A 22,298-nucleotide genomic window follows, 5' to 3' on the forward strand; every position below is an offset into this window, starting at 1 on the left:
GACACCTGAATACGTGAGCTACTGCCTCTTCTGCGAGAAATGCAGTAGGCTGCGTTAGTACAGGTAAACACACTAAAATACAAGGCTTTTTGTAAATAAAGGTTGACATCTGACAGGCAGTAGTTGCTCACATTCAGAAATCCTCTCTCGAGAACGACATGGGCTGAGGCAAAATTGCAGTCTTAACGGATACCTCTGTTGAGCTCTTCCTTCATCTTTCCTTAACTTGGATAAACACCTGAGATATATTACAGCAAAGATCTGCAGACAAGTCAATCATGCATAACAACACCCCCACCCCCGCCACCGCTTTCATCCTTCCTCGCAGCCAAAACACAACAGCTAAAGCAGTTAAAGTGACAGGTAGCAGGCCACAGCTGTAGGCACAGAGCCGTTCATTACACTCCCAAATTCACATCTACACAAATCAGGCCAAAGGCTCGACTGTCTGCATGATCTATTTGCAATTCAAATCCCTGATGAGCTATCATGTGTGACAGTCAGCTTACCTTTCTGGCAGTGATTGGAATTCCAGCAGCGGTAGTTGTAGTTGTTGTTGAACATGGTCTTTCTGCATTGAGGGCTGTTCTCCATGATGCCTGGACAAACGTCGCTGCACTCCTTTGACTGCTTGTTGCCAGCGATGTAATTGTTGAACTCCGCGTCCATGATGAGGGACCAGTCTATGGAGTCCAGGTAGCAGAGCTCAGGGTTCTTCTCAATGCGGATGGCGCCGCGGGTGATGTTCCTCAGGTTGTACAGGCCAATGTCCTTCAGGCTGGTCATTTCAAAGATCACGAGGGCGTAGTTGTAGAAAAGGTTTCGTCCACGTATGACTGTGAGGTTGGGAAAGAGCGCACTCAGGCTGTCCAGGCCGGATACCCTGAATAGCAGCAGGTAGTCTGTGATCATGGTCAGCTTGGGGAAGCTGAGGGAGCGGAACCCTTCCTGGTTGACGTTGTTGTTTTTGTCACCGATGAGGAGGATCTGCAAGTAGCCCTCCACCACAGTGCAGTTCTCTAGACGTCTGAATTCACCGATGTCGTTGCCAATGTCGATGCTGGGACCACAGACTGCGGGGGGGGCAAAGGGACAGGGTTAGGACACCTCATTTACGCCATTCTTATTTATTTGCTTTATTCCTTTATTTGATGATCTCCACAGGGATTGTTTCAGAATCATCATATGAGGTCTTGGTTCAATCAAATAGTCCTGCCTTTTCTTTTAAAGCTAAGCAGCAAAACAATTACATGAGAACACGTTCTTACAGATGATCTGGATATTTCTTAATTTATCTACACACTCTTTGCAATAAACTGTTAAATGCAACAATATATAAAATCTATGTTGTCCATTCCTAAAATAGTGATATTTGTAGAGGAGATGTTTATCCAATACATATTTTAAATATTGACAGTACACTTGAGTTGTGCTGTTGTTGACAGAACATGTTTGCCTTGCAGTTCTCATTTTCAATGCCAACTTAACATGGTGTGACAAAGTAAATACTTGAGTAAGGTTCTATTCAAGCTTAGGTTAATAGTGCAATAAAGTTTATATTGCTCTGCCTTCAGGCTATTGTTGCGCTTGTGTCCACTTAATGACCCAAGGTTTCTTGTTTCTGCTTTTATCAAGCTTTCATGACACAAAGACATCAAAAGGCATGGAAACTATTCACCTATACAAGACACTACCCATAAACCATGTTCACTCAGTCATTTGATCAAATACAATATGTGTGATAAAACCACATGTCAAACAAAGGACAAAATGAATCATGGAGGAATTTTATAACTACTATGGTCTACAGACAAGGTAGCAGCGTTGTGCTAAATCTCACCATGCTAATGTTTAGCAAGTATAGTATTCACTATCTTATTTTAGCTTTTTAGCATTTGCTAATTAACACTTAATACAGCTGAAGCCAATGGGAATGGGAATAGCTTTGCACATTTTTAGTCAGAAACCAAAGTATTAAACACCTTATGACAGAAGAAATCACCAGTTATTAAAATGCATCCATGAATCTCTGGTGTAAATTCTATGATAACCCATCCAATAGCTGTGAAAACATTTCACTCAAAACCACAAATGTCAACCTCATGCTGCTAAGAGGAAACGTCAGTTGGATCACCAGAGATGTGTCGCCTGGGAACCATGAAACGGGAGTAACAAATTTTGTGCCAATCCTTCAAGTAGATGTTAGATGTTAGTAGATGATATTTCACAGGATGAGAGAAGCTTTGACCCGCTAGTGTGGCTAAATGAAAAGTCAGGGGTCACCAAAGTCAGTAGGGCACAGTGAACAGCTGTGTAAAATATCTTGGCAATCTGATAGTTGTTGAAATTGTTTTGTCTTGAAAATATATTTCCATCCAAAACGGTGGCGCAACCAAGTAAAAGACAGACAGACATTCCCATTCCTTGAGCCACATCACCAACGTTAACAAGAAACAGCAGTTGTGATCTCAGTATAGCGCCCCCTACCGGGAAGGTCTCACCCATTAGCAGTCTTTGCATACTCTGATCTAGTGAATTAAAGAATTATCTTGAGCAGAAGTGAAAATGTCTGGGCCTGTGATCAAAAGACTGACAACAAAGGACAGTTGTCTGCTCTTTGATGTGAACAAATTGTCAGACCATGTATTTATGCAGTTTCATGTTCAGTGTAGAACAGATCTGTTTACATTTGTTTTGTTAACCTCTTGAGTAGTTCTTTGTTATTTACTGAGACAGTCAGTAGACTGATTATATTTACACAAAGTAATACATTGAACCATAACAACTACAATGAAAACTATGTAAAACTGGCACTTCACTGAATTCTGTGTGGTCTCTGAATAATCCAAACCCGCATCAGGAAAAGTCTGGTTAAGCATGATGGTGATGATGATCGGTGATGATAGGTGGAGTGTTTGCCTTTCCAACTTTTACTCCCACCTGTGTGCTATGCTCTGAACAATACTTAGCGTAAAGCCCCAGCAGCACCCACAGAAACATGGGGGCCATTATCACACATGACTGTGAGGAGGATTTAGACTTCAGAAGCTGGAGGGCAGTGAGTCATGGAAAACTCACACCAACCAGCTAACAGGTTGTCACACTACCACTTTAATGCTGGTCTATAAAGTTTTACTGTATTCGTGTGATGCATACACAAGAAACACTTGATTGTTGTCTTAATTACAACATTTTATAATTAAACATTAAGGCTTAATGAATGTAAATCTTTTTTTTTTTTTTTTTTATACTATGGGATTGCAATACCTGGAGTTAGAGCAATGTGCTGCCGGTTTTACATATTCCCACACTAGCTGTCAACCCAGGGCTGTAAATACCACTGTTTAATGTAAGAAAATAAGTGTAACATGTAATAATTATGTCATAATAAACGCATGTTTGTTTTAAAAACAACATTTTCTAACAAATTACAAAAACGGTGATGAAGAATGTTATGCATACTGATGTTAAATGTGGATATGTAAGACCAGTAAATGTCTTAATACAGAATATTAGGAGGTCGGTACTTACAGTACTGCTGATACCAAAACCACGGTGCTATTGAGGTGGAACAAAGTTAAATTTCCAAAAGAACACCCTGAACCTTTCTGCTGGCAATGGAAATTTTTCCCAAACCTCTCAATGCGGTTTGATGGTGTAGCACAACGTGACACATGACAATACTGGAAGAGGTCTATAACTTAACAGTTACGCACAACTATCACACTTTTATATCCTCATTTGTCATCTTATTTCACAAATAAGTCCACAAACCCATGTATCCAAATGTGTAACAAAAGTTATTATTATTATTATTAACTATCTAACAAATCAGGATCTTTTAGTCATGCGGCTCAATGGCTCTAAGATGCACCACTCAACAGCAGCTCTGGAGTCAGTTACACACAGAAAGAGAGGCTACTAGAATTACACTAGTAATGACACTACCCTAACGCAACCTGCAAGTAAGTGGTAAAACCAATAAAACACAAGTATGTAGTAGACCCTTTTATACAGCCTGCTTAAAGTGGGAATGTTGTGCCGTAATCCCACCTCGCCATTCTGTGCAAGATGTGAGAACACGGAATGGCAGAATCATTGTTCTGCTGTTACGCCGGCAAGGTACGTAGTCAAATAGACATCTGTGTAAAGTGGGGGGCCGCAAGGATGGGACACACAGTTGTCAAACTAGACGTCGACGCTGTTGTGTTACATGTCACGCCTCTTTTGCATCCGGAACGGCGACATCTAAAAATCACACAGCGTTATTTTTCAGACGTATATTGTACTTCAATAAATCAAATGTGTTTGTGTACCGGTGACCAACTCTCTAACATGAAAAACATAAAAGATGTGTTAAAACTAAGCTCAGGTGTGGTGAAGTGGATGAAAGATACCTATACCTATTCCACACCAACACAATGACGCAAACCAGCACCTCCTGTATGAAATGGGTATTAAAAATTCCGGATGTCACAGCAGTCCTAAAGTGCAGCAGAGAGAGAAGCACAGGTGAAGGTGGCTGCACAACAGGTCATTACCAACACCAAAACACCATGTGTCTGCTGATGTCTATGAACTTCAAAGTTACTTCACAACCAAATATGAAATAGTTAGAATTAGGAATTATGAGACTGTGTACAAAAATATATACATTTTATACACTGTTAATCTACTGTAACACTTTCAAATTAAGACTGAGAGTGTGCACTCCTTGTGTCAATATTACCTAGTGTGTTAGGAAATGGAAAACAGGCATTGTTATCCTTACATCATTACCTCACATATCTACTGCTTTGCTCCAACACTCTATGGTCCCTTTCAAGAACATATATAAATACCTTTAGAAAGTGGCAACAGACAGACATACCTCTCTCCACTGAAAACCCAAAGGAAAGTTAACAAGTTTAAGGGCCTGTCCTCAAGAATAAGTTTTCTCGAATCCGGATAAATACTTTATCGTATCGGCCTCGCGTCCAGACGGATACGGCGTTTTCGGGGAGTGAAAACGGTATTTTTCGGAAACGGGTCCCAGAGTGGGAAAATCCGAAAAGACCGGATTGCCCGGAGTCGTCTGGACTGCGAAAACGATTAGCCCCGCCTCTCTAGCCTTTAACCTCAGCCGCTGCCGCTAGACGCATCATAACAACAACAACAATGGCGGACTACTACTACTTGTTTGTAAACAGCGCATGCTCCATGGCTTCTCTTCCGGTTTTAGTGTATTGGGGTGGCGGCGTCACAGCGCCACATACAGGCCTGGCATATGTACTACAGCGTTTTGGGTCGTTTCAGTGAATCCGTGTGGACGCAGATATTTCTGGAAACTACGCCGTGTTTACGGAGATTTTTTTCGAAACGACATCGTATTGGGTGAGGCCGCGTATTTGTGAGGACAGGCCCTAAGATTGTCCTAAACTCTTACTCATGGTTGCCCTCTTTCAACGCCGCTTGTGACACAGGGTTAAAAGCACAGACACAAGCTGTGGCTTGTAGTGTACCAATGTGCAACTAAAATGTGTTTACATTTCTTTTTTGCCTTTCTTTGCATTTGGCATTTTAATTGGAAAACAATCCGGTTCTCACATAAAGGAAAGGAGAGGGTTAGGAACTATATGTTTTTTGACCAAAACTGCTGAGAGTTTAAGTCCTCTCTAGAGAGGACATGAGAGCCTTTGGTGAGCCATTATAAAATACCTTCGGTGTGATTTAAGGCAGGCGGCGTGCTGGTATGGCGGTTATGTCTTTCTCTGTAATCTACTTGTCAGTACACACTGTCAGCAGCCCTCAGCGAGCTGCATACCTGTTAATACAATCCCAACACCCGGGCCGGTAAAAAGACACACTGCCTTGTGACGTTACATCACTTCAGCCTCGACGCTTCACCCTCTGTGGCCTCACTGCAACGCCAGCATGGCCATCTTTCATGGGAACTGCACATGACCTCCCTCATGAAGATACTAAACAAAAAGGTTTCTGATCAAAATGTACATATTGTGCACCAGCTTAGTGAAAATACCGATAGCAGGTGTAGCAGCTTAATAACGCCCCCCTCCCTCTCCTCCCACACTGACACATTTTAAACAGCTGAGTACACAAGCCTATCTCTGCTGCTTTGATGAGCCTCCAGATCACATATTTACTTTTGATAACCTTTTCCCAGCTGGCTGCAGCACCCAGACGATGCGCAGACAATCAGAGGAAATCCACTAGAAGCCCCATAAGACAAGAAATAGGAAGCAATACGCCCTCTAAGCTGGTGCTTCATACACTGCCACTAGACTGCAGCAAGTCTGTTTACTCCTCATTTCCATCCTGTTAGTGACAGACCGCCCGAGGGGAGAACGTATTCATAAATACTTTTCCACATGAGAAGCAAGGTGAGAAGAAATGCACCGGGAAGCTTTAGCACAAGATCATTGTTGACAGATAAAACTCGTCTGGTTCACCTGAAAGACTGCGTCTGCAGCAGCAGAGCTGTACCTGGTTAACCCAAACCTACCAGCTGCCCTTTGGTCCCAACTGATACAGTAAACCAGCAGGAATGCTCAGAGTTTAGCCACACAAGGCACCTTTAGACAGCTCTACACCGGAGTGAGAATAAATGTAGGATTTCGATGGGAGAACCTCTCTGCTGCTCCCAGGTTTGTCCTGTGACCACTGGGGCTAACAGTAAACCCCATGACACACAGTTCACAAGCTCCTCACTCTTTCCAATCAACAGAACTTAGTCTGTTTTGCTTGCGAATGTACTTTGGCTTGTTCTATTTTAAAACCCAGACCCTGGTTCAAGCCCCCAACCCACCCCTCCCCAACATGTCATGATGAATGGGATGAATCAGAAAGCCTAGTTTACATTATAGCTGGAGACATGGAAAATTTTCAGATGGCCACACATAAAAAGAAATTGTGAATAAATATAGAAGCTTTAAATTCTTCAAATTTAAAAGGTTCACCAGCCGACAGAAGCTGTAGAGCTTCAATATGCTGCCATATAGTAGTTAGTCACTATGAGGTCCTGTTCCTTGCACTGAGCCACCTGTGCGGTACAAAACTGTCAAAACTGCAAAGAAGTATAGTTATACTTCAGAGAGTACAATCTAAAACCTCAGCCCTTTGGTGGATACCATACTTTGCCTGACGGGAGGATGTTGCTGCACCTGATCAACTGCTGCAGCAATCTGGTACTCATGAAAATATTTCCAAGGTCAAGGTATCCCAAGGTTTGTTTAGTAAAGGTGAATAAATTACTGTGTTCTGCCCAAAAAAAGCACAGCAACACCTTTAGACAAATAGATTTCAATGCTGTGGTTTCAGTCAATCTTAAGAATTGTTATTAAACTTTACAGCATTTTTTTTAAATTAACAGTCTGTTAAGGGCTGTGTTTTGTTCACTCAGTTTTGTTGCTGAAACTTTGGAAACACTGCTCACTTAAAAGGGCATTTATATGTTGTTGTTTTTTAAGTGGACCAGGTTGTAAAACCCTCACATCTTCACTTCACTGACAAACGCTACAAACTGAACTTTATTTGTGTTGAAAGGTCTAATCTATTAGTAAATACAGAGTTGATTTGTCAAGGCTCTTAGTACAAGCATCAACTGCTGACTTATGTTTGTACAAAGTTTGCACTACTTTTTCTTACTTCCGTATGAAAGTAATAATCAGACTATTGGATGTAGAGGAGCCCAAGCGCAACCAAACTCAATAACCTATCTTTGTGTTTCTCAAATCCTATTTCTGTTTGTGGTTCTCCGTTGAGATCACAGATACCTTCCACTTTTTGTTGATTCTAAATTCACCACACTGTGACTCAGAGTTGACAATGTGGTGTGTATATATAACTTGAGTGACTCTCTCCATTGGCTGAGTCATGGTAATGTATTTACCAACACACTTTAACTGACTCATTTTTTGCGGTGTGTTTTAAAACCAACTTTCTACAACTAGACTTTATACAAGCTATATCGCAGTATTCACCAAAACCACGGTAACTACACTTTTTGTTGCACTACTAACACTAATTTAAATGCTTTTTCCACTAGGATAAAATTATTTTCCCTCCATATAGCATTACACTGTGTAGTACACAATTTCCATGCAGGATGCTTTTTTTTAAATTAACATCTTTACTATCCTGTAGCCCCATAATATCACATTGTGACCATATTTCTTAACAATACCCTCCTCTTTCAGGCATTTTCTCTATAAATGCAGAGATGAAACGTGTTAATTGTCCAGAAAACTTTGTTGTCTCTGCAGTCTGCTTATAGACAATGTGTAAGTATAACATGGTGTTTTGACTGTAAACGAGCTGTATTGCAGCATGGACAAACCAATGTTTCCCCATGTGTAGTAGTGTGGAGTAGCGTTACTTACTCTCTGCGGTGGCGGGCCGGAGGCAGGACGACAGACCCAGCATCAGACCCCAAAACAAGGTCAAGCGGCTCCTTTCCATTCGAGACCTCATTACTGGATGAGTAAATCCTCCCAAATCCTGTAAATAAATATGTTGAGGGGAGGAAACGTGGGCAAAACCTTGTCAGAATTATTAAAGAGCTTTTTTAATCTCCAGCCAGCACCTTTTAGCTGTTAGCCGGCTAATGGAGCTAATAGCTACTACATACAGGCTAGCAGGATAGCGTTCTCACGTTTCCTAATGGGAGTCCGACCGTGCTCCAAAATCACCGATTTGTTCCTCTAGCCAGACAACAAGTATTCATAGTTTCACTGTTTATTCCTGCCGAAAAAAACGCCGTGCTGATGTGTGTAATGAAACAAATGCGGCTAAACTAGCGGCGGGGATTCCTCTGTAATCCGCATCTTCACTCTCCATATCTGGAGAGAAACGTTCACCGTCCCGCTGCTGGAGGATCCTCGGGAGGCAGAAAACGGGTCGACCCCCCTCTAAAATTAGGATGGAAACAGACGGTCGAGGACATACAGCGACATATTAAACTGACACACGGTCCCCTTGTGTGAACGACACGACGTTGGTTTCGAAATATCCAGGATAAAATCTGGTTTCAGACCGCAGCCTCCTTCTTCTCCTCCTCCTCCTCCTCCTCAGCCGTTCATCATGCGCACACACATACACATACACACACACACCGCGTTGTTGTGGTAGCTGTAATTCACCTTCAAATGAACGAACAATTCAGTATTTGGCCTTATTGCCCCAGGTCAGGTCAAGTCCTTTGGTGACCTAATGGCCTCCGTCGATAGATAGCTGAACAGGTAGCGTAGTTAGGCAGATTAATGCACAGGTACATACACAGTCTCCTTCGACCAGTCTGCAGTCTGCCCGTGTTCACTATAAACACGGCGCCGTGCGCAGAGATCGTCTCTGTCTCAGGAGATGAATCACTCGAGCCTCTGCTCCGCCTTCCAGTCTGTGGAAGTGGGCGTCGCTCTTACTGCAGTTTAGCCGCCATAGGAGAGCTTGTTACCATAGTGACTAGTCTGGTACTCATCACAAGAAGGTCAGTTTGATCTCCGTGTGTCGTTGTCAGGATACACTGTGAGCAATATTTACACCACCTAACGTTATCTTTACTTTATCGTTGTTGTTTGTAAGAGAGGGGCCATTGCACCACGCCATCTTTCCTTCTGCATTCACACCAGACACTTGATGGCAGGAGTTTTAGGACGGACCTTCGTTAATATACCGGTTGTCCAGAAAACTAAGGTTTAACGAGAGCATTGATTTGCGCACTTATTCGTAAAGGGCCAAATCATAACCATAACAGATTGATGTAATCTCCACAGAGTGAGACCTCGGCGCTTGCTTCTCCTCTCTGTTCACCGCCGTAGCGACTCCGTTTACGACGCGGCGCGAAGGAAATCCGGCATGCTGATCCAGGATCAGGGTTGTTTTGCTCCTCACGAATACACAGCAGAGGGCTGCCTATACAAAGATCCTGTCTGTCTGCACCACCTGAAATTACACTCTTAATCAATCTACGCAGTCACAGGTGTGTCTGTAGGGCATAGCGGTATAAGCCTGTCATTCATACATGTACAGATATCACTTGTGTCTTTATATGCCATTGCCTATATAAATTAACCTACAAGTGTCTTTATTATGTCTGCCTTACTGTTATCACGTGTGTTCGTAGTTTTAAAAATGTGATATGGTTTTAGACTGTATTCATATAATTTATATTATATTTCAACAAATTAATACAATCCAAAAAATCACATTGTTCTTAAGTCTCATGCCTAATAAAAATAAAAACACATTAAAAAAAAAGTTTACTCAAATAAAACCACTAGAGATATGGATTGTATGGATGATTTTGGGGCTCAGCCCCTCAAATACATCCCGTCCCATGTAGTTACGTTTTGTGGGTCTTGGTAGCAACTCATACAACAACACTGGCTCTGGGTTTCCTCTGAAAAGACACCGAAATGCTGCCATCTTGAGGCGAGTGGAACCAACTGCAGACCTCTAATCTACAGTAAAATAAAACACAAGAGTGAGGGGTTCAAACTTAAAACTACTGACTTGGTAATATTAAAATATGAATATAGTCATTTAAAGACATTGTTTAGAACATTAGTTTCTTTGCACATGTTGCTATCATCAAAGGTTGTCATCGATATTCACCCAGGGACGGTGTTGTCTTTGTCTGACCTATACAGCTAAAGAGGGATGTTTGTAAATGTTAACCTTGGCCTCGTATGGCCCATTGAGTTCCAAAAAAGCCACAAAACTAAGAATGAAAATAAAGTCATACTGTAGCCTTGATAGCTGGATAAATGTGGACACAGAACAGCAGATTTAGCAGCAGATTTGATTTTAAAACAACCCACGGTCACAGTAACTTTTACTTTGTTTGAGACACGGACAGGTACAGTTGCTGATCTTTTGAGGTCTGAGGCCCACATTTGGGAAGTGGTGGGCCAGCAGCTTGTGATGCTGTGAGAGAAGCAGACAGTAAACAAAACCGTCCATAGAAGAGCCCCTGACAGTTTTGATTATCCCTGTAATTACAGGCCGCTTTCATCACTTCACAGAGCAGAGCACAGAGGCATTATTTGAACGCTGCACATTACCTCAGCCCTGGCAGACAGCACTCGGCATCCGTCACAATCCAACAATTAGCACTGAGAGAAAAGAAAATGCACATTAAAAATGAAGTGAATATCAGTGGCCACCCAAGAGTCCAAATACAGTGAGTCACCCTCTAACAAGTGCTCACTGTACCAACATGACCTCTCTGTGCCAGAGAATGTTGTGCCTGTCCACTTGCATTTGTTAAGTCCCTATTAAAGTCCCCATGAAGGCAGCCGGCGGGCCCACCTACCTCGACTGTCCCGGTGGAATCCATTCTCGCACTGCACTCATGTGGAAATAAGCCTGTTTACCACCAACGGGTCACACATGCTAATGAGCGTCTGTTTGTTTTCCACTGTGCTCATGCAGGAGGAAGGGAATTTAGAGGGGAAATAATAGATGATATGCAGACAACAGCCCGGGTGGCTCTGCAGCACTAATGATGAAAAACGTAGAACAGAGAATTAATCAGAACAGGAAATGTGGTCTGACATTTTGATGTTGCTGGGTCTGTATCACAGTGCAGAATGTCGGCTGCCCTGGTTTGAAAGTGTAGTTGTGGCTCAATAAGTCACAGATGGACTGACATTAGAGAACAGAGCAATAAGCTTTGTTTGATGAACCTCCATCCGACAGGTAAGGTGTTATATTGTGTGGGGTTAGAAACTTGTCTACACCATAAATAAGTATCCTATGTGGTCCCATCAGTGGTCTTATATTGAGGACACAGCAATCAGTCTTCAGAAAAGTCATTTTGTATCTTCTGCCTTATTCAAATACAAAGGGAAATCATAGAAAAGCATATGCCCATTGTGTTAAGCATTGGTTTGTTTTTACAAATTCTTGTACTGTTGTAAATAGCACATACATGAATAGGCATAAACACAGGCATTAACTTTAGGGACGACTATCACACCATACAGGATATACTCCAAAAATTCTGTGCACCCATGAACAATCCATTAATGGTAAATTGTCTTTTAGAGGTAATAAATAGAAGAAAATGTACTTAATTAATGGTGAAAGTCTTTTTTCACACAAATAGGCCCAAAATACAATCACATACACACACAGGTCTTGTAGATGTTTCAATGTGGAGAGTGCTGCTCAAGGGCACATCAGTAGTCCCCAGGAAGTGAGCACTCCATAGTGTTTAACAGCCACCCTCTGGTTTCCAAGCCAAGTCCCTACGGACTGAGCTACTGCTGCCTGTATAATATGAGCATTTTTGACCAGCTAGTGTTTATTTAGAATACTTTCCTACTTCCCTCATCACCATTATTGAGTTGCTCTTGAGCAAGGTACTGACCCTTTAACCATTGTGGAGCTGCCCACTGGTCAACAGACATCAGTGCGGTTGTCCCCGAAAATGTCAGGTGTGAATGTTTGTAAAGCTGTAGAGCGGGACATTGATGAAAATTAAAGAACAAATAGCCACAAAAGTAGAAGAGAGGCCATATGTATGTATATAAAACTGTGGAATATCCAATAAACAATCATAAACTTATTGTTTTTGTTGTTTTGTACAGTATTGGTCATATAGTATATAAATACATAGGAATTTACGTCGCTGTTATTCATTTTAAATATGGCAGTAAGGTCTGGGTCAAGACCTCCTGCTAAGATGTGACTTACACACACAGAAGCAAGAAAAGCACAGGAGTTACTCACTAATAACATTACAGATGGATCTGTTCTGTTGAAGTGTCCCAGTGAGCTACGACCCAGAATGCTGTATGCACACTGTCAAAATGAAGCAACACACAGCACTCATTTTTGCTTTACAACTGTGATGTATGTTTAGCACCATTGCCTTACACCAAGGTCCAACAGTTAAAAGCTGACACTGCAGAATCTAAAGAGTCTGTATAGAATCAATAATAAGCATTACTGTTTGCCTGTCCGTATTGTTTCCCTGCCCAGCTGCCCCATGAACCCAATGACCCTGATTAGGGTTACATTCTTATTTGATTCATATACAATCCACTCTCACAGAAAACTGTAAATTTACTGCAAAACTTTATGATATGTGATTATTAAATGAATTATTATACTAGATTACATCATCAGTTACATCATAATGGATATTTTTGTTAGAATCCGTGAACCGTTAACAGGCTTGCCAGTTTGGTGTTCATAATGTTTGCTTTGTGGACACTGTCAGTGGTCAGTCACATGTATATATTGAGTTTTCTACGACCTTTCGCTGCTACATTACATCATTTTGCTTTTGATCAGCTCCAACTACTGTAAATCACGACAAAGAAAGGTGTGACATCACTGCTTTGAGATTTCGAGGCAAGCAGCCGACAAAGGTACAAAGGGTCCGGTAATTACTGTATGTGGTGCCTCAGTTGCTGGTGCATTAGTCACAAAGACTGCAACATTATGTAATGCAGTGGGAAAAAGTCTCAGAACTCCTGATGACACATGGGGAACGCAAAGAGAGAAACGTAAACCCTCATCAGTGTTCACAGGGGAATTGACTCCACACATATATAACTGCGAGTGTATTATATCTTAAGATGTCTAAAGTCTACAGATGTGTTTTGAGAGTTTGTGCAACAGTTTCTATATTCCAGGATGATAATTAGAGTGACTGTAATCCACAATGTATACATTTAGTTATATTCACATTCATCCAGCCACATTTGATCCTACTCATCATCTCTGAACCATGATTGTTCAGTTGTGTCTGACTCATTGTTAACCACAGTTTGTGTATATTACATTATATTACAACATGTATAAAAGACACGTTTCACTTCACATAGATTTACACATTTTAATGAAAGAATCAAGGCTCATGTTTCCATGAGTGCTTAATATGCATTAGTATCCAGTTTGGAGCCTTCTCCTTGTTGTTGTTGTTTTGTTCATTTAGGACGTTTTGCAGTATCTGATGATGGAGTCAGTGTTTACGTGCCTCAGACAGTATCCTGGGTTTTATTGGTCTTACCAAGTCCTCAAAACCAAGATATTATGTCTGCATGCGCAACAGATAGCCAAACTGGAAGCCTGATCATCACCACTCATCAGTAGGATAACCTACTGGTGCGCATGTAGACGAACTCAATGACCTGCCCGGAACAAACTATTGGACATGTTCGTTCACGGTCGAGTGCTTAATGTGGAGACACAACCGGATGTACACGGAAGAAGTCGTCCGGCAGCTGAGAGGCCGTGAAGCACTTCTAGCTAACGTCGTCAAAAAACTGTCAAAACCTTCATATTCCAACTCCTGCTTCACATTGTGATTCGACCACCCCACAGACTAAAGATGATTAAAGCCATCTTGATATTTAACAACCACGGGAAACCGCGGCTGATCAGATTCTATCAGTATTTTGTGAGTATTTTTCAAAACATTAGCATTTCTCTGTGGCTCTCAGCCCGTCGGTAATCACCCACAGCACATATGCTAGCACGGTCTCGATCGGTGTGTGTGTTGTCTAACATGTTTTGTCAACAACTTGTTGACAAATAACGTTAGCCGACGCTAGCTTGCAGTGTTGGACCCTTGTAGTTTCGGTTCCCTCCTGTTCAGTCAGAGATCTCTCTTTATAACGGAGACAATCCACACTGTACCCACTGGCTCATCGGCCCAGTTAGATAGTAAACGCTGTGTTTTAATACTGTCACTGCAAACTGTAAAATGGCTCTGTAATAATAAACCTTCCAGTAACTTGTGCTTTGGTAGATACTGTTGCATTACATTGTCATTGTAATGTCACTGTTCAGTTTAAGGTAATGAAAGAATTCAGTGGCCACAGTTCACCACTCCATCAGCCAACTCAATGTTGAAGAGTATGGCTCAGAATAATGGTGGTGGGCTGCCTGTGCAGTGAGTTTATTAACCACCACATTTCCTAGAACTTAGTGGACTGTGTGACATGTTTCTCTTGCAGGCGGAGGACATGCAGCAGCAGATCATTCGGGAGACTTTCCATTTGGTGTCTAAAAGAGACGACAACGTCTGCAACTTCTTGGAGGGTGGGAGGCAAGTACTGCTGTGATTCAGTATTCAGTACATTGTCAATGGCTAATCATGTCTTTGTACTGCAGACTGTCACATGTGTGTTGCTATTAGAAAAGAGGCTGTAAGTGGACTGATTTCGGGGCCACTATTGTGGGCTTTCTCAGTTTGGTTTGGTGTCACTACTGCAGCTGGCACAGTGGGTCAGCAGCTGACTGCAGATGCAGTTGCATGACTTCAGCCATCAGATGGAGGCAAACCCACAAATTTAGACTGGGTCTCAGTCACTTCTTTCATTTCTCCAATCAACTCATTTACACTCCGAACCCCAACTATCAGTTGTATACAATTATCTATTTGACCAAGCTTCATTCTAGCTGGCACAATTACTCACAGCATGAAGCTAGACCTGCCTTTTGCCTCTAAAGGAGCATTTTAATCTATTTGCAGCCTCATCGGTGGCTCCGACTACAAGCTGATTTACCGGCACTACGCGACCCTCTACTTTGTCTTCTGTGTGGACTCGTCTGAGAGTGAGCTCGGCATTCTGGACCTGATCCAGGTCAGCTTCTACTTTACTCCGTTGTTTTATAGACATATTTCATTTGCAGTTTTTGAAGCAAAAATGCATCACCACCTTTTTTTTTTTTTTGCCACATCACCCTCACTTAGCTTATGCAATAGTCCAAGATTGAAAAGAAGACATTTTATCTCTCCCTTGACCTACTTAACAAGCCCCCTTCTATTAAATGACGCTGTACTGGTTGGGGATCTTGGAAATTAAACTTACTCAATTGTTGATCTCAGTGGAAATCTTTCTGGATAAGACAGTTGTACAATATAAATGAGGAAACAATGACATCACAGTCACAAGCTGTACAGACAGCTCCACTAAGTCATCACATGAAGTGCTGATGCATTATGTTTTAATGAGAGCAGAAATCTTGCATCACTTCTTTATTGCACCTGTGGGGAAATTGTGGCAACACACAAGAGACATAAGTCATCCACTTATTAAACAATTGATGCCCTTAAAGGTTAAGCAACCTTTGTGGAAAAAGTGAATCAACATGCTCAACCTCCCACTCATCACTGACATGAGATGTGTATCGGCACAATTCTTCGTAATCAATACAGGAGAATGATGTCATGGAGACTAACGGACAAAACACTAAAATTCACAGAAACTAAAACATAATACAAAAGTAGGAATACTCTCAATAAATAACTTGTGAAACTTTACCAGTTTACAGCTTTGATCCCACACTGATACGCATTAAACCCAAACCCACCTCACCCGTACTACTGTCATCAGTATTTGTATGATATCTAAAATCAGTCACCACCAAACACAGGTGTTTATTTGAGAGATGTCTGACTGTCCAAATCCTCTTCTTTGCAGGTGTTTGTGGAAACGCTGGACAAATGCTTTGAAAACGTCTGTGAACTGGACCTCATATTCCACATGGACAAGGTGTGTGTGGACATTTTGGCCTTTTATATAATGCTCATCTTCAAGTGTTTCCTCTGCCCATTTCTGCTGTTTGTGCCACAGCTTATGAGTAGCTTTTCCTTAGACCTGGAGTTCTCAGCAGCTGATCAGCAGTTTGACCCGCTGAATTATACCCTTCTCCAGTGTCAGGTTTTTAACTTCTGGGACAACAACTTTCATATATTTTTTTTTATTTTTTTATTTTTTAAGTATTTTTTGGGCCTTTTATTGCCTTTATGATAGTGACAGCTGAAGACAGACAGGGAAGGGGGGCAGAGAGAGGGGATGAAACGCAGCAAAGGGCCGCAGGTCGGATTCGAACCCTAGGCCGCTGCAGCAAGGACTCAGCTCTACCCACTGAGCTAACCGGGCACCCAACAACTTTCATATTTGATGTTGATCTGCTGTCAGTGTAGACTTCACTGTAAAATAAGTACAAGAATATTCTGCCTTGAGCTGTGTAGCAGCTGCAGGAAGTGGTGACTCAGTCAGTTAAGTCTAGGTTAGTTGAGGCCAGTAGTTGGTCAGCGTCAGCATTTAAACATTTTCCTTGGCAAGTAAATCCATTGAAAGCACATACTCTTCCTCACATGTGTACACGTGTGTATGGTTCACCACAGCTGGCTAAATTCACACTTGGCACAGTGTCGTACCTTGAAACATGTAGCAAGATAACTCATCTGTAAGACTATGGGAACGTTAAAGCCTTTGCACGGCAAGTCTGTTATTTCCATTTAGAAATGTCCGGCAGAACCTCATGTTTACTACGTTATGTTTACTATACGTGTGCCAACTTCAAAACTGCAGTTTGTTACTAAATGTTTTGGGTTTTTTTCCATATTCAGTAAAAGGTTCAGATGACAGGATTTTTGTATTTATGAATGAGCTGTAGAGAGACAAGGCCTCCAAGGTAATGTGCACTCTAGTCGTGTGTGTTTGTCTTTTCCATACAGCCAGCTGATTTTCAGGAACAGCTGCATTGCTGTAATTGATCCAGTTGTTTTTGGTTGTGTGGGCCCAGCATTTTTAAATAATACTGTGTATCAAACTGGGCTCCACTGCTGTATGATGTACAGTAGATCACGAGAGAGAGATTCTGCAGCTCTGAAATTCCTCTTTCTTTCTTTTTTCTTCTCCCTCATCAGAGCCTGGAGGCTGCATTTTGTTTCAAGTGGGAATTTTGCATAGAATGAAAAATGAAAAAAACCCATCAGTGTTCTTCTTGTAAAGATTTTTTCACATAAGGGATTTTTAAAAATGCATTTAAACTCAGTGCAAGCTTCTTTAGACTGAAGCTTTGTATTGTTCAGGCTAGAGCGAGACCTCCTATTCTTTCCCTGGAGCTGGGCTAAAAGTGTTGCTTGGAAACTCATCAGACACATCTACGGCCATCTTGATTGAATTTTCCCAGCAGGAAATTGAAGTCATGTGTGCAGTGGGGTTTGGCCTAAGGAATGTTCCAAGATGAAACTTGGAAATATTTCTACTAGAGAGAAAAAACCCTTTTCTCTCAGAGGGCTTCCCTAGCTGGACAAAACTGACCTGCATATCACTGTAAAATTGTAATCATCATACATATGCAGGATTTTAAAACAGATTTAATATTACTAGTCTGCCATGGACATATGCAAATTAATACATTACATATTTAGGCTGTTTCACTATTTTATTTTCTTTCCCTCATGTCACTTCATGCAGCTGATATAGTCCATTTTCTTTGCAAGGAGAACATTCAGGAATACAGCTTTACGGAAAACATTGATGGTTTTCCAGTTCATCATCCCTTATATTAAAGTAGGTCGCAATAGACAGTTTCATGTTCCCAGGAAATATTTTCTGCCCACAGGAATTCACAAATTTGAACTTGATAGAGAAATTGAAACTGTTGCCTACGTTCTCTCGAACGTTAGTTATTGTGCCTCTCTCATTTCTTCTCTATAATTTGGTATAAAGAAACACAGATGAGCTGTCGGCTAGACAAGACAAGATTGTGAAATACTCAACTCCGCTTCAAACTGTCGCATCCAGCTGCGTTTTGAATCCTGTCCTGTACTTTTTTGTTATTTCTTTTTCTATCTGATGTCATTCACAATTTTCTGTTGCATTTGGTGGTGCATTCTGAATGTTAAGAGGTGTTCAGGCAGTTAATACACCTGCTGTGTTATGTCTGTCTGCAGGTCCATTATATCTTGCAGGAGGTGGTGATGGGAGGCATGGTGCTGGAGACCAACATGAATGAGATTGTAGCCCAGGTTGAAGTGCAGAACCGCATGGAGAAGTCAGAGGTCAGTCTGTTAACCACATTAAAGGACCATGCCAGTGTTATTTGCATATTCTAATCCACAGACTGCAACTTGTGTACAATGTCTCACGAGTGCTGGCCATTGTTTATACCACAGGTTCTTAGATAGATGAATGTGTTTCTTTTGCTTCCCAGGCTGCTACACTGGTTACCGTTCACTTATTGACCAGTAAAATCAGATTTGAAACCTAAATCTTTGCCTAAGAGGTTAGTCGGGTTCAAACAGGTCCGGTGTTGCGCCTACTGACACCTGTTTCCTCTGGTTAAAGGCATAATATGCAGGATTTGTTGCTGTTTTTAAAGGCACCATTCTGAGTTAAGAGAGCCAGAAAGAGCACCTTTGGTCAAACAACATAGAGAATCAATAAAGGGAGGGAGTGACGAGAACAAAGCAGTGAATCAAAGGAATAATTAATTGAAAATTATAATAATTATTTTCATAGGGGTCTTATGAGTCATAAGTGATGACAGAGGGATTATGTTTGTATGAGTCTATATCTATCTATGAATCCTACATAGTATGCCTTTTAAAGAAACGACCAATCAGACCTTAGTAGGATTAGTAGCTAAGAATGGGAATGTCAACTGGCAGGAAATTAAAGACAAGCTTTAAACAGTGAATTAATTAATCAACTTACAGAAATAATAATAACGCATTAAAAGAGTACTCCACTAATTCAGCATTGCAGTCTTACAGCACAGGACGCAGACCAATGTAGCAGAACCAGAGATATCGTCTTTATTATTCCACACATCTATTCTTCCTTGTCAAAACTTGGACCCCGGCTAAATACGCCTATTTCACATGAATTGAACATTTCCCATTCACATGAACACATGTTAGACTGACATTACATAAAATGGCAATTCAGTGTGTTTGTCTGGCTGACTCATTGTTGCTTTTATGTCCAAATGCAATTGAGGGCCTAGACTGTATTTCCTTTTTTATTCATTCAAGTGCTTGTGGAAAGGTCCTGCAGTGGACCTGAAATTCAGTCACATTCAACTGTATGTTGATGAAATAACAAGTGAAACATGAATGTTGTCAAAAGGGAATGTAGATTTGATTACTTCTTGAATTTAAAGAATAGGACTTAGTTTTGGAAAATGTGTTTATTTTCTTTTGCTGAGAGTTAGGAGAGAAGGTCAATGCCACTCTCATATATGTACATTAAATATGAAACTACAGCCAGGAGACGCTTAACTTATAGTCAGCTGCAAATATGGCTTGACCCCAAAATATTCTAACAAAAGGTTTCTCAGTGGTTTACAGTGGTATCAGATGTACTTAAAAACATACTAAAAGTTGACCAAAGTTTGACTCCAAGAAAGGCCCCATTTTCAAAAAGTCCTTTGTATTCCTCCTAGACCAGGAATACTGGTGCTTGATGCATGTGTTGGCCATGTAATATTCTAATTAGCACATTTGCATGATAGATTAGTGATTACAAGTACAATTATATATTAAAAATAAGTACAATTTCCCTTAAGTAGTTAGTATGTTATTAAGGACACCTAATATTACAAAAATCAGCTGAGAAACCTTTTGTTAGAATTTTTTTAGGGTTAGGTGTGTTTTTTTTGTCATATATGCAGCCGCCTATTAGCTTAGCTAAGCATAAAGACTGCAAACGGAGAGATAGCAATATGACAAAATCTGTCCAGCAGCACCTCTAAAGCTCGCTTATTAACACATTGTATCACAGTTTCATCTGTACAAAAACTATAGCCTACCACAAAAAACATTGAGGTTTTAGGGCAGGTTGGATCTATGGTATTTCTTTGGTAACAAAGCATATAAGCATATTTTCTAAAATGCCTAACTGTTCCTTTTACGGTTGCAGTTCTGCAGCCACATTTGTGTCACATCTCTGAATTCACATATATGCACGTACAAGGAACAGTTCCTGACAACATTGTTAAAAGTGTCTGCAACATGCTGCTGCCAATATTGCTAATATTATTGAGCTTAAGTATGCTCAAGATGTTGCAAGTTCACTTACATGCAGAAACCCTTGCACAGTGTGGTTTTTAAATGCCTACACACAGTGACTTTTAAAGGTGTTTTCCATGTTGTTTTATTTTGGTAGGGAGGTCTATCGGCAGCCCCCGCTCGCGCTGTCTCTGCCGTGAAGAACATGAACCTGCCCGAGATTCCCCGCAACATCAACATCGGAGACATCAATATCAAAGTGCCGAGCCTCTCCCCATTCTGAGCGGCGCTCCAGCTGAGCTCTGCAGGGCTGATGTACTACTGATACTGTTCCCCTCCACCCAGCTCTGCTGTTACTACAGAAAACAGTTTTTATATATGTATTATGGAACCACAGCAGCTTATTCTCTCCCTCATTCTTTTCACATGAATGGGAGATACGCAGTGGATTATGTCTGAGTTCTACTGTATACAATTTACAGATTGCTCCAGTTGAAGGATTTGCACAATAATGTAAAGTTTGACTCTATAAAGCATCTAGAGTAACATTAATATCTATATATTTTCTGCTATTTCTTCTGCGTTTTTTATTTTAATTCTCCTGTTGATTTCCTACTCCTTCCAAATAAATAATGAACTGTGCTGGCCCAGTTTTTGTTTTACTGCTCAACTCTTTTAAATCTCTTGACATTCATGAGCAGTTTGTCCCATCCAAGGTTTGAAAACGTTCCCTGTCTAGAGTGAGCTTCTGGACTCTGCACTGTTATAGGATCCCTTGGCTTCTGTATTGGGCTATAATAACTCAAACACATCTTTATCTCCTGTTCCAAATCTGTGTTCATACGGACTGGGATTAGACTCCTCCGCTTGGCTCTTGTCACAGTTTATTTTTCCTTCTCTGTAATATATTGTTGTCTCTGACATCCTTGTGATTTGTGAATAATAATATTGTCCTCCTGGGTGCAGATTGTGCTCAGTACGGCAAATGTAAAGGCTGTTTAGTTCCAGCCAAGTTTTAATGTGCTGTGTTAGTATCTTGCCAACATCTGTTCAGAGAGGCAGCAGACTAACTTCGACCTTTTCTGCCTCTTTAAGCGTTTGTATGAAGTGTGTTTGTGTCTTACTGGCTGTATTTAGTGGTCACATTGAATCAGATTCAGACTTTCATTTAAGCCATATTCTGCTAGAGTTTTGTCGAGCCTCTCAAGGAAGTGAATGTGTCTGTGTCAAAATCATTCCTTGCCAAGGTAAATCAAATAAATGAAATTGCAAATCTCTGTGATCGTGATGTTTTTGTTGAACAGCTCAGTCGAGACAACCTGGAGTTTTTCTTTTGTGTCAACAGGTGAGTTGAGTCACCAGGCTGTGGTCAACCAGGCTGTGGTGAACCAGCATCACGTAAAACCTGCATCAAAATGGTCAGGACACTCTGTACCTCTGAGTTCTTTCTGCTCAACCACAATGAGTTTGCAGTCCCTGTTGATACAGCCACATTCTTTCAGCCCCCCTTCCCTAATTTAGGGATTTTTTTTCAGGG

At 41.2% G+C, this 22,298-nt stretch overlaps 2 protein-coding genes across 4 annotated transcripts in view; one reads left to right on the top strand and one right to left on the bottom strand.

Annotated features, from left to right (window-relative positions):
• igf1rb (insulin-like growth factor 1b receptor) overlaps positions 1 to 9,347 on the bottom strand; it is a 47,145-nt gene extending 37,798 nt beyond the window's left edge. The window contains exons 1-3 of one of the 3 annotated variants that reach the window (XM_051379302.1): positions 9,138 to 9,346; positions 8,379 to 8,496; positions 510 to 1,073 (exon numbers count right to left, since the gene is read on the bottom strand). In XM_051379302.1, the coding sequence (XP_051235262.1) occupies positions 510 to 1,073; positions 8,379 to 8,469 (655 nt within the window). In that variant the 5' untranslated portion in view covers positions 8,470 to 8,496; positions 9,138 to 9,346. Of the gene's footprint in view, positions 1 to 509; positions 1,074 to 8,378 lie in introns of all 3 variants that reach the window. The other 2 variants (XM_051379301.1, XM_051379303.1) reach the window with 2 other exon arrangements.
• Positions 9,348 to 14,188: 4,841 nt separating this feature from the next.
• On the top strand, positions 14,189 to 22,038 carry ap3s2 (adaptor related protein complex 3 subunit sigma 2). The gene is made up of 6 exons (XM_051379063.1): positions 14,189 to 14,407; positions 14,967 to 15,058; positions 15,485 to 15,596; positions 16,437 to 16,508; positions 18,704 to 18,811; positions 20,919 to 22,038. Exons 1-6 carry the CDS (start codon positions 14,339 to 14,341, stop codon positions 21,042 to 21,044), a joined length of 579 nt encoding a protein of 192 aa, XP_051235023.1. The 5' UTR covers positions 14,189 to 14,338; the 3' UTR covers positions 21,045 to 22,038.
• The last annotated feature ends 260 nt before the right edge of the window (positions 22,039 to 22,298 follow it).

Source organism: Dicentrarchus labrax, unplaced genomic scaffold (assembly GCF_905237075.1).
Source record: "Dicentrarchus labrax unplaced genomic scaffold, dlabrax2021, whole genome shotgun sequence".
Taxonomy (NCBI): Eukaryota; Metazoa; Chordata; class Actinopteri; family Moronidae; genus Dicentrarchus; species Dicentrarchus labrax.

Bases quoted from the DNA above. Each gene is read 5' to 3' on its own strand.
- ap3s2 (XM_051379063.1), top strand. From the start codon at position 14,339: ATGATTAAAGCCATCTTGATATTTAACAACCACGGGAAACCGCGGCTG. The intron at 15,597-16,436 runs GTCAGCTTCTAC...TCTTCTTTGCAG, and splicing joins GCATTCTGGACCTGATCCAG to GTGTTTGTGGAAACGCTGGA. The intron at 18,812-20,918 runs GTCAGTCTGTTA...TTATTTTGGTAG, and splicing joins ACCGCATGGAGAAGTCAGAG to GGAGGTCTATCGGCAGCCCC.